This window comes from Zasmidium cellare (assembly GCF_010093935.1).
Source record: "Zasmidium cellare ATCC 36951 unplaced genomic scaffold M409scaffold_26, whole genome shotgun sequence".
Lineage (NCBI taxonomy): Eukaryota > Fungi > Ascomycota > Dothideomycetes > Mycosphaerellales > Mycosphaerellaceae > Zasmidium > Zasmidium cellare.
Genome location: NW_022986970.1, coordinates 524554 through 535248, shown reverse-complemented (window position 1 = coordinate 535248; position 10695 = coordinate 524554). Strand labels below are relative to the sequence as shown.

The 10695-nt window shown below is 53.0% G+C and overlaps 7 protein-coding genes across 7 annotated transcripts; 3 read left to right on the top strand and 4 right to left on the bottom strand.

Annotated features, from left to right (window-relative positions):
- Positions 1-374: 374 nt before the first annotated feature.
- M409DRAFT_25389 (uncharacterized protein) lies at positions 375-794 on the top strand (the record flags this gene model as incomplete). Its single annotated transcript, XM_033807665.1, has 1 exon — positions 375-794. The coding sequence occupies one exon, from the start codon at positions 375-377 to the stop codon at positions 792-794; it is 420 nt and encodes a 139-aa protein (XP_033665401.1).
- Positions 795-1045: 251 nt separating this feature from the next.
- On the top strand, positions 1046-1603 carry M409DRAFT_25388 (uncharacterized protein; the record flags this gene model as incomplete). Its single annotated transcript, XM_033807664.1, has 4 exons — positions 1046-1074; positions 1131-1253; positions 1336-1433; positions 1500-1603. 4 exons carry the CDS (start codon positions 1046-1048, stop codon positions 1601-1603), a joined length of 354 nt encoding a protein of 117 aa, XP_033665400.1.
- A 151-nt stretch (positions 1604-1754) lies between these two features.
- M409DRAFT_25387 (uncharacterized protein) lies at positions 1755-3856 on the bottom strand (the record flags this gene model as incomplete). The annotated part of the gene is made up of 3 exons (XM_033807663.1): positions 1755-2027; positions 2076-2859; positions 2964-3856. The coding sequence occupies 3 exons, from the start codon at positions 3854-3856 to the stop codon at positions 1755-1757; spliced, it is 1950 nt and encodes a 649-aa protein (XP_033665399.1).
- A 1196-nt stretch (positions 3857-5052) lies between these two features.
- On the top strand, positions 5053-6594 carry M409DRAFT_67990 (uncharacterized protein; the record flags this gene model as incomplete). Its single annotated transcript, XM_033817645.1, has 1 exon — positions 5053-6594. One exon carries the CDS (start codon positions 5053-5055, stop codon positions 6592-6594), a length of 1542 nt encoding a protein of 513 aa, XP_033665398.1.
- Positions 6595-7013: 419 nt separating this feature from the next.
- M409DRAFT_25385 (uncharacterized protein) lies at positions 7014-7850 on the bottom strand (the record flags this gene model as incomplete). The annotated part of the gene is made up of 1 exon (XM_033807662.1): positions 7014-7850. The coding sequence occupies one exon, from the start codon at positions 7848-7850 to the stop codon at positions 7014-7016; it is 837 nt and encodes a 278-aa protein (XP_033665397.1).
- Positions 7851-8247: 397 nt separating this feature from the next.
- On the bottom strand, positions 8248-9138 carry M409DRAFT_25384 (uncharacterized protein; the record flags this gene model as incomplete). The annotated part of the gene is made up of 1 exon (XM_033807661.1): positions 8248-9138. The coding sequence occupies one exon, from the start codon at positions 9136-9138 to the stop codon at positions 8248-8250; it is 891 nt and encodes a 296-aa protein (XP_033665396.1).
- A 176-nt stretch (positions 9139-9314) lies between these two features.
- Positions 9315-10344, bottom strand: M409DRAFT_25383 (uncharacterized protein; the record flags this gene model as incomplete). The annotated part of the gene is made up of 3 exons (XM_033807660.1): positions 9315-9778; positions 9834-10244; positions 10302-10344. The coding sequence occupies 3 exons, from the start codon at positions 10342-10344 to the stop codon at positions 9315-9317; spliced, it is 918 nt and encodes a 305-aa protein (XP_033665395.1).
- Positions 10345-10695: the final 351 nt, after the last annotated feature.

The following is a 10695-nucleotide window of genomic DNA, read 5'->3' as shown; positions in this document are numbered from 1 at the left end:
CCGCATCAGCCACTTGCCTGTTTCAGCGATTAGCAACTTCCTTGCCTTCCCCGCCTAGGCGAGAGACTGGAGCTCGCCGAGTCCTCTCCGAACAGACTTCATTAAAGGACGACGCCCATTGATTCCAAAACACCTAGATCCGATGTTAGCAATTTGCGTCCACGAGCTTTTGGATTTCCTCATACGGCCTGCACGAGATTGTGTGGGCTTGTCGAAAGCGGGAACCTGCATAAAACAGCCTTGGATTGTCCGATGACTGCGCTGCATGACAACGTAGCAGATACTTCGTTGCATTTTCTCTCGTGCATCCACAGCCTGGTGCAGCGCAATAGGCTTGAGTTCGAACCGTATCTTTACGGTTTGATTTCGTTCAGATGGAGAACCAAAAGACTACACAGCACATCGAGCGACTCACGCAAAGGTTCGCAGATGCAATTAATGGACGAGACTTCGATCTCTCATCGCCCGCCTGGGATAACGTCGCCAAAGGGTTTGCTGCTGAGGCCGAATACCCTCATTTCCCCAGGAAATTGGAATTGCCAGAGCTGTTCGACATGTTGCGGAATCTGACTGCGGTCTTCCCAGACTACGTTCTTCGTCTCAAGGAGCTCAACACGACGGTGTATGAGAAAGCACGCCACGCGGAAGTCTTCATGAAGGTTGAAGTGGAAGGTGCGCCTGAAGGTGTTACCAAGCAAGGCGTTGGCATTCTCGTCTACCGATTGATTGATGAGAAGTGGTGGTTGGTAGAACATCGAACAGCCTCAGGCATGGACATGACCGGGCGAGAATAGCGTCAACTCATCTATGCCAGATGTCACTTCGACAAAGGAGTCAAACGCATAGGACAACCATCTCGAGACTCAAAGGAACATGAAGTCGATGATGCTCAGATGTTGTGACGTCATGAATACCATTATATCAAAATGCACATTAAGAAGAACATCAAGAACCATAGCCTAATTACACCGAAGCACAGAATCAACAACTTCCCACAATCAATCCATTGACACCTACCAACAACCCAAGTAAACCAACCATCAAAATGGTCAAAGACAACGAAACCGTCATCTCGTAAAACAGACCCTCCCCCCTTGCCTCCCACCCATCAAACTAACCCCTCCACCCAGAGAATTCAACGACCTAGTCAACATGACCGCCTCCGAACTGCAAGCCTGGCTAGGAAAAGAAGAATCCGCCGGCGCAGGCTGGGACAAAGACGACGGCTCGGGCGAGACGATCGGTCATGAGAGGTATTGTAACATGACCTAACCTACCCACAACCTAGACCCGTTGTGCTTGTTGCTGTTGCTGATGCGGTCTGGTTGGGTGTAGTGGTCGCAAGATCATCGACATCCTGGAGAAGAACCCGAAGAAGGAGCCTGAGAAGTATGATCAGGATGACATTGATCATATGAGGAGGGTTGTTGCTTGTGAGTCTTTCTTGAGGTGTCTTTGAGGTGGGTGTGGAGTTTTTGACTGATTGATTGCTTTTGTAGACAACAAACGCCATTTGGCTCAAGAAGGCAAGGCCAAACAGGATCCTAACAGCAAGAGTGCGAAGAGTCTGAAGAATTGGGGCCATGATCCACAGAAGTCGTAGAGTAACTCTCGTAAGGCAAGACTTACCTGGTCGAGAGAGGTATATATTAGTCAGTTTTCACCATCATCAGCAGTCTTCAAAGTGGTTTTCGATTTGGTATCTCTCATCAAAGCTTTTGCCCCACCCCTCTAGGCGACCCTTCTCAGTCTATCTATTGTTGGCTGAAAGCATTGCCCCGAGTAATCGAACCACCCGCATCGCCCAGTCCTTCCACCGGGCGATTGTAACTCCAACCCGCAAACTGCTGCTGCATCGTCTGGGACAGCATGGGTCCGTCAACATAGGAATCGGTAGGCGCTTCTGAGGTGAACTCCTTGTCGAAGTTGGCTGTGTCGCGCTCGTCGATGACACTTGGCTTGAACGATGGCTCGTACTTCCTGTCGAGAAGCTTGCGCCAATCGATGCTGTGGAAGAAGGGATGTGCCTGCGAGAGCGTTAGCTTGATGCCGTCGAAAGTTTGTTTGTAACTCACCTTGATCTCAGCAGCACCGTTGGTGCCAAGTCGTCGAGTCGCGTCTCTGTCCAGAAGCTTGCTAAGCAGATCTCTGGCGGCAGGAGGAACGATCTCTGGACCCGGGAAGTGCAGTGGCTCCGACAAGATCTTGCGGTACATCTCGTTGGTGTTCTCGTCGTAGAAAGGTGGCAGGCCAGTAAGCATCTCGTAAAGGAGGACGCCCAGCGTCCACCAATCAACTGCCTTGGTGTAGCCTTGACCGTGCAGCAACTCGGGTGCAAGGTACTCTGGAGTTCCGCAGAAAGTGTTGGTCTTGTCCTCATCCTTCATGTCCAGCTTGCAGAGACCGAAATCGCAGAGTGCGATGTGGCCAACGTAGTCAACGAGGATGTTCTCTGGCTTGAGATCGCGGTAGATGACGCCGAAGCCGTGCAAGCACTCCAGAGCGCATAGCAGCTCTGCAGCGTAGAATCGCGATCGGTTGATATCGAATCTCTGCTCCTTCTGCAGATGGTGGAACAGCTCTCCTCCGTTGACGAACGCCAGAACCAGGTAAAGCTTGTCGGGTGATTGGAAGGAGAACTTGAGTGGCACAATGAAGGGATTGTTAATCTGCGCCAGCACCGAGCGCTCGGCTAGCGTGTGGGCCACTTCGGACCTCGAGATGATGTGCTGCTTGCGGATGGTCTTGAGGGCGTAGATTCGGGAGGTGTCCTTCTTCATGACCTGCATGACCTTACCGAAGCTGCCCTTGCCGACTACCTTTAGGAGCTCGAAATCCTCAACCTTGAGCGATCGTTGCCTGGCACAAGTCAGCAACAGCGAGTAAAGCTATGCCACAAAAGGAGAGCGTTTTTCAATGACGATGCTTCGTCAATATAAGCTCCGTTGTAGTGTACGACTTACCTGTTCTCCACGAACTTGACCCCTATCCGGATCGATCCAGTCCCGTACTGTACCTCATGCCATTGCACGCCCGACACATTGCCACCATTTGAAGATGACGCCGGGGGCATGCTCTTGTCCTTCTTTCCGCTCTTTCCATCTGAGCTTGATGGTGGTTGTTGCGCTGCACCGGACTGCGCATCTTCTGAGAATGTCGGTGTGATGCGACACGTGCCGATGAAGATGTCTTGCTGCCTGCCGGCATTTGGCGGAGCTGACGGATTGCGAATGTACAGAGACAGGTTGAGCTCTGTTGATCTGCTAACGTCGAACTTATACTGCGTGCTCTCTCCAGCCCAGATAGGGTTCTCTGGTGTGCCGGACACTGAGTTCACGAACACCTGTTGCTTGTCAAAGTCCACCAAAGCATACGGCAAGTATTTGCTGCTGTATCGCCCGTGAGTCGAGGGCGCATTGTTGATCCCACCGCCGCCGCTGGCAGAGACCGGTCTGAATCCACCTTGTGCCGCACTCGAACCTGGTCGTGCGCTATTTCCGCCCATGTAGCTACCCGAGAACGATCCAGTGCTCATACTGCCGCCATGTCCAGGTCTTGCAAATGCTTGCTCGGCGCCTGGCGGCAGGCTGAATCCTCGACCCTCATGTAGCGTTAGGATGAGGATACCAGGCTTGGCGGGTGCTGCGGTGGCCGTTGCCATCTGCTCGGAGGCGACTATGCCTTGCGGATCGCTCGCGGTTGATCCATTCGTGGTGCTGGGAGTGATGGGGTTCGAGGAGGGGGGTTCGGACGCAGGCGATTTCTGGGGCGCTTCAGGAGTGATGGTGGACTGGGAGGAGGAGCGGGAGAAGCCAAGGTGCGTCTCTTTCAGCTTCTTGGTGAGTTTCCAGGACATTTTCTCGGTGTTTCGTGCAAGTGAGTGTGTTGACGGACAATTCCTCTCACGATGCGAGAAAAGGAGAGGAGGTGTTTGGGGAGGAGGCTGTGTCGTCGTGATTGTGTGAGCAAGTACGCGACACGAGGAAGGAGCAAGCCGGGGTCAAGGGTCCGACCTGGCTTACGTAGTCAATGGCCACAATGCTGCTGCGCCTTCAACTTCAACTTCTATTTCTCGAGGACAGTTGTTGAAAATTGTGCAAGTCTTCAGACGATTCTTGACTATAGAGGTGCATGATGGGCAGACATGCATTTGAGTCGAACTGGACTCCAGCTGAATTCCTCGCTACAGACGCGAGAACGGTTCTGCTTAACCGTCGACGATGCCCGACCAAACAACACAAATCTAAAGGTGCATTTGCCCTTTGCCACAGGTGACGTATGTATAGCACTACCCCAGTTGTGTTACGAGTGTCAAAGGCAACTGTTCTCTGGCAAAGAAACCGATCAACCGAGAACTCTCGGGGAAGCTACAAGTCTTTCATTGCCATAGTAAGACTCGAGCCTTTTCGACGGAAAAAAATGTTCTTGAAATCACATTCTGTTCGCCCACCCTCCTTCGCGATTCTGAATTCATACAACTGGGTTTCCTTGTGGGGGCTGCAATGTGATCTCAAACGTGTCTGTCTCTAGTAGAGATCTGGCAAGTTCTCGTTTGATAGAACAATTAAGTACCCCCATATCCGATAGAGTGAAACATCCCGTGACATATCCGACCTCTCTTCCGCTTGATGCTTGTGTGTGCTGTACCAGGTATTCGAGGACTCTGCTGTGATGTCTAGGGGGCGAGCAGCATGCATTCGTGGCTGCTTTGCCACATGCTCAGAGTCGTGTACAAGCGCCGTTTTCACGAGTACGGTCTCCACTACACGGTCTCTGATATGTAGACAGGCGTACAACAGGTGACGAGACAAGTTGAAGAGTGAATGTGGTTGACTGATCCGTGCTGAAGGCGCCAAGTGATCGCCACGTGGAGTTGGAACTAGCTCGGAACTAAAATCGTGTCTCCGCCGCAACCCCAACTTCACCTCTCGGCCGGCTTGTGATCGAGAGGCAGGCGCCGTGTGAAGTCACATCAGAAGCACCTCTCACGCACGTGGACGACACAACACGCCTGCGCGACGACAATCCATGCTCAACATACCATAACACAGCATGGGTCTCATCACCAAAGCCAAGTCCGCCGCCCCTCGCGCCGACTCGGGCTCAGGCGGCGGCGTCAAGTACATCTGCAACGTCTGCAGCAACGACATCACTTCGACCGTGCGCATCCGATGCGCCAGCAAACAGTGCCCCGACTACGATCTCTGCGTCCCGTGCTTTGCGCGCGGTGAATCAAACCTCCATCACAACCCGCGGGAACACCCGTACCAGGTGATCGAGCCACACAGTATCCCGATCTTCGACGGAGGATGGGGCGCCGATGAAGAGCTGCTACTTTTGGAAGGTGCGGAGCAGTATGGGCTGGGGAGCTTTCAGGACATCGCCGACCATATTGGCGGCTTTCGAGAGAAGGACGAGGTGCGGGACCACTACGTCCAGACATACATCGACTCCTCGAACTTCCCGCTACCTGAGCGCGCAGATCCAGGAGACAAGAGGCTGAGCGAACAAATACCAAGAGATGAATTCCAGCAGAACAAGAAGAGGAGGATAGACGAGCGCAAGAAAGCCAAGGAAGATGAACCTCCAGCTGCAGCTGCTCAGGTCAAGTCCTCGCAGCCGAGTTGCCATGAGGTCTCAGGATATATGCCAGGTCGACTGGAGTTTGAGACTGAATACTTCAACGAAGCTGAAGAAGCGGTGCAGCATATGCAGTTCTCGCCCGAGGAAGGCTGGAATCCTGTCACAAAGACGTTCGATCCGGAGACAGAGCTCAAGATGGTGGTTATGCAGATCTATAACGACCGACTTACGGCACGTACAGATCGCAAGAAGGTCATCTTCAACCATCGACTGCTTGAATACAGAAAGAACCAAGCAATCGAGAAGAAGCGCACGAAAGAACAGCGAGACCTGCACCACAAATTGAAGCCCTTCGCGAGGATAATGTCCCATGCGGATTTTGTAAACTTCTCTGAAGACTTGGAGAAGGAGCACAATCTGCGACAAGCAATCGCTCAACTGCAAGATTGGCGACGACATCGCATCTCCACACTTGCCAACGGCGAGAAGTACGAGACCGAGAAAGCCGCAAGACTTGCCCGGAGCGCGTCGCAACTTGGCGCATTCGACCGCATGTCCAACGGAGTGCGACCCAGTAAACCCCAGGCGAACGCCGGAGTACCTGAAGTCCCACAGGCAGTGGTTGAATATACCACCAAAGCAGACCTCCCCGTCCGACTCTCACCCACGAATCAACAGAATCAAGCAAATGGCGCACCCCCAGGCGACACTCCCAAGCGACCGCCGCTGCAACCCATTCCCAATCTCAGCCCCGCAAACTGGGACGAAGAATCAGCACCAGATTTCCAGCTCCTCCTACCAGCCGAGCAAGACCTCTGCAACAAGCTGCGACTACATCCCAAAGCGTACATTTGCATCAAAGACGCAGTACTGAGGGAGGCGATGAAGTCGGACGGCAAGCTCAAAAAGAAGAACGTGAGGGAGATTAGCAGGATTGATACCACGAAGGGAGGGAGAGTGTTTGAGTTTATGTGCGATATGGGCTGGTTGGGCAACGCGGCGAAGTCGTGAGGACGGGGTGTATGTGATGATGGAGAATGGCTTTTGGGACGATGAGACGAAACTGGGAAAGGGACGCTTGGTTAATGTGTAGCATTCAATTCCAGGATTTTGGGACCTGCTGGTCTCGAGAACTTCGCTGTCGAGACTCATATGAGCCGTGAGTTCTGTACTTGATGTCAGGACTGGTGTGGCGACTCCAAGAACTTATGAGCTTGCATGCTCCCTCTCTGACCTGTTCGAAGCTTCCGATGTCCTTCTCAATGAGAGTGCCTTCTCGTAGCACCTTCCCATTTCCTCGATGTCTTCCACTGACTTTGAGAGGCCATAGGATATCCTCTCAGTGTCTACCATCTCCACCAGTGCAGCTGCATAATGAGCTGTCGAGGATGGATTCGATGACGGAGGCTTGCGATCGCATCGGCTCTGTTTCATTCATCCTCGTCCTCATCCTCTTCGAAGATCCAAACGTTCGGTTCCTTGATCATGGCAAGGACGATGGACTCTCCTTTCAGGTTCAACGCCTTCCTGTCCTCTTCGAGGCCCTTGATGTAGCTCACGAGCTTCTGCTGATGCTCCGCGACTTGTTCATTTCTTGTGTCGGTGAAATCGATTGTCAAACCGTGGCGATCCGAGAAGGTGAGAATGCAATCCCAGAAAGAGTAGATGTGGAAGTAGACAGTTCGAAGGTATCTGAAGTATGCTCCGGCGGCGTCCACTACCCATGCTCGTACGAGTCTGTTTGCGTGCTGCGCGCCCTCCCAGTCGTAGCAAGGGGGTAGCAGTGATTTGAAACTTGTGGTACCCACGAGCAGGCTCAAGGACTCAGCTCGTATTTGTCGGCTCACGTAAGTCAGAGGTGGCAGCCGGTAGCGTCCATCCAGATAGCAGCTGACCACCAGGACGCCACGACATTTGTTGCCAAACGACTTTGATTGGAAGTACAGATCGTAAATCCGGTTGCGAAGTTCAGCAGGCAATGAAAGGAGACGGAATGGCCAGCATAGCTTCTGAAGATGGGCGAGGAGGCGAGGCGCATCGAACCTGTCTTCTACAGGGACTCGTCCTAGGAGATACGGTTCCACCTCGCTGAATATGGCGAGTGACGCGTGGAGGCTCTCTTGCCAGCCAAGTTTTCCCATAAGTCCATATTTTGGATTAAACCAGCTGATCCTGGAGAGCTGTTTAGCCTGCAGAATTGAGCTCATCTCCGTCGACCATGATTTGAAGTCTCCGCCGAAGTCGAGCTTGACCGTGCAGCTAGTCATTGTGTCGCGTCGTGTCGTGTCGTATAGTTGATGTGTGCTGTTGTGTCTGAAGTGACGATGAAGTTCGCGGGAGGTGGCAGAATTTTAGCGACTTTCAAGAGGAAGGAGCTCTCGACGCACGGGCCAGGAGAGATCAGCGCGATCACATGAAAACATGTGAAACTTTGATGGAGAAGGCCACTAAAGCCTGATTACTACCATATCTCAGTTTGGAGCACAACGATGGGGCTCATCACCACTAATCTAATCTTCGCTCTCTTGCCTTTCACCTTCTCCTCCGCCCTTTGTACAACCAAGTGCACTTTTTACTTCCATTTCTATCGCGACGCCCATATCACACCATCTCAGTAACTCCCCATTGCCTCTCTCTCGACTCCGAGTCTCGAGAGATACTTGCTCATTCGCCTTGATCATCGCTCCACACCCAGACCTCGGGGTCCCTGATCAACGCCAGAACGATAGACTCGCCCTTCAAATCCAGTACCCTGCGTTCTGCCTCGATCTTCTCGGCGTGCTCTTTGAGCTGCTTCTGCTTAGCCTCCGCTTTTTGATTGGCATATATCCACGCGTCATCACTTTCTAGACTGATCTGAAGGCCACTGTGCTCCGTGAAAGAGAGATTGCAGTCGAAGCCCGGAAACGTGGACATGTGGTACGAAAGATTAACAGCGCGGAGATGTCTCAGATATGCCTTTGCGCAGTTTTCGGCCCACAATTTTACGGTGTCGATGTTGTGCAGAGCTTGAGACTCATCTTCGCTAACGGGTAGCGAGATATCAAGCGTCCTTGATGAGATGAAGAGGCTGAGAGATTCCTGGCGTATCTGCCGACAGGTCTTGGTCAGGCTCGGCAGGACAGAAGTGGTTGCCATAGGAAGACCGTCGTCGAGTACGTTGTGAGGTCCTGGTGCAACCGCAGCGAAGTACATTTCATAGATACGAAAGCGGAGCTCGGCGGGTAGATCCAGGATCCGGAAAGGCTTCGAGAGTACGGCGAGGTGGGCGAGAAGCTTTCGAGGGAGGAATCGGTCTCGGTGCGGCACACGCAAGAGGAGGCTGGTGGAGACGTGGTTGTAGATGATCACCGATGCTTCGAAATTTCCTTCTTCCATGTTCTCCTTCTCATCGTGGCTAAGGTAGCTTTGACGTCGGGGTTCGCAGTAAACCAGCAGTCCCTTGCCATGCTTGGCGCTTAGCGCAAAGTAGACGTCCTTCCACCACTGATCGTAGTCCCCACCGATATCGAGCTTGACTCTGGGCCGGGCCAAGGCTCCGTTTTGCTGTTCCATGATGTCTGTGTTGGGGATGTAGGGTGTAGGATAGAGAAGAAGGTGGAAGAAGTCAAGCGAGCTTCTCGCGGCAAGAGCTCCATGGGCACGGGCCGCAGAAATCACATGCAAACGCGAATTGGATTTAGCGCTGAAGGCGCACGGGTCATGTCCATACTCCACGACACGTCAAGCCACTACACCACCAATCTAATCTTCAACTTATCCTCCCTAACAATCTCCTCCCTCTTCGCCTCACCCACCAACTCCGGCAAATCCCACGTACAATTCACATACCGTCCACTCAACCACTCCCTCCTCTCAGCACTCAAAAACACCATCGAATCCGCCGGCAACTGCGGCACCTCCGTAAACACCGCCTTGAGCTTCTCATCGAACCCCTCGCCGTGACCCACAATCTCCGTGAGCATGTTGCCCGGGTGGACCGAGATGGCGATGAGGCCTTGCTCGGCATTCTCGGCTGCGACGAATTGTGTGAAGCGCAGGACGGCGAGCTTGGAGGTTTGGTAGGCTGAGAGGGTTGGGCCGACGACGTGGGCGCCCACGCTGGAGACTGTGATTAGGGTTTTGAGGTCGGATTCTAGGAGGAGGGGGAGGCAGGCGCGGGTGACTAGGTAGGGGCCTCGAAGATTGACGTTCACTGCAAGGATCGTGTCAGTATGTTCACAATGTCAAAGGAGTCGGGAGGTACTTACTACACCACCACCAATCCTCTGGATCACTCTCGCCAACCAACCCACGCCCAGCAAAGACTCCAGCGTTGTTGATCACGACATCCAACTTCCCGAACTTCTCTCCAATCTCCTTCACCGCAGCATCCACGTTCTTCTGATCGGTAATATCAAGCTTCAGCAAAAGGATCTGCGGTTCCGACCGTCCAGCTTTCTTCGCCGCCGTTTTGACATCGTTCTCAGTGTCTGAGAGACTTGACCGTGCGCCGATGGCAATGTACGATGCCCCTGCTTTGGCGTAAGAAGCTGCAGTGTCTCGACCGACGCCCTTGGATGCTCCCGCGATGAAGACGGCTTTGCGAGACAAGTTGAGTTTGGCTGGATCGATTCCGGGGTAGCTTTCGTTGTGGACTTCTTTGGTCATCGTATAGTCACCTGGTGACAGGTTAGCAAGAGGATGTTGCCTTCATAGGAATAGGAACTGTAGCCTACCCGGACCCTCGATCGGATTCCATGTTCCCTGTGGCGGAGGCATTTTCTTCGTCGTCTAGTCTCGATTGCGTTCGAGTAGTCGTCGATGAAGTTGTGCCTTCACTTTGAGCGGTTCGATCGTTCTTATATCTCATTTACAGTCGTTGCAAGGCGGAGACATCAACAAGTAGCTCCGTAATGACGACGGCGTCGTTGTCCGGTTCAAGACTTGTCAATTGTCTGTGAGGCTGTGATCCTGTGCGTCTTAGGGCAGGAGGAGCGGCCGATGTCAATATTTTGAGCTAGCTTCAAGTGGCAAGAGAGCTTGCCCTCCTGGTGTATCAGAGGGGTGGCTACGCGGTGGGGCGGCCGCAGGTATCGGATTTAACGAAGAAATTGAAGACTCTCAAGAAGC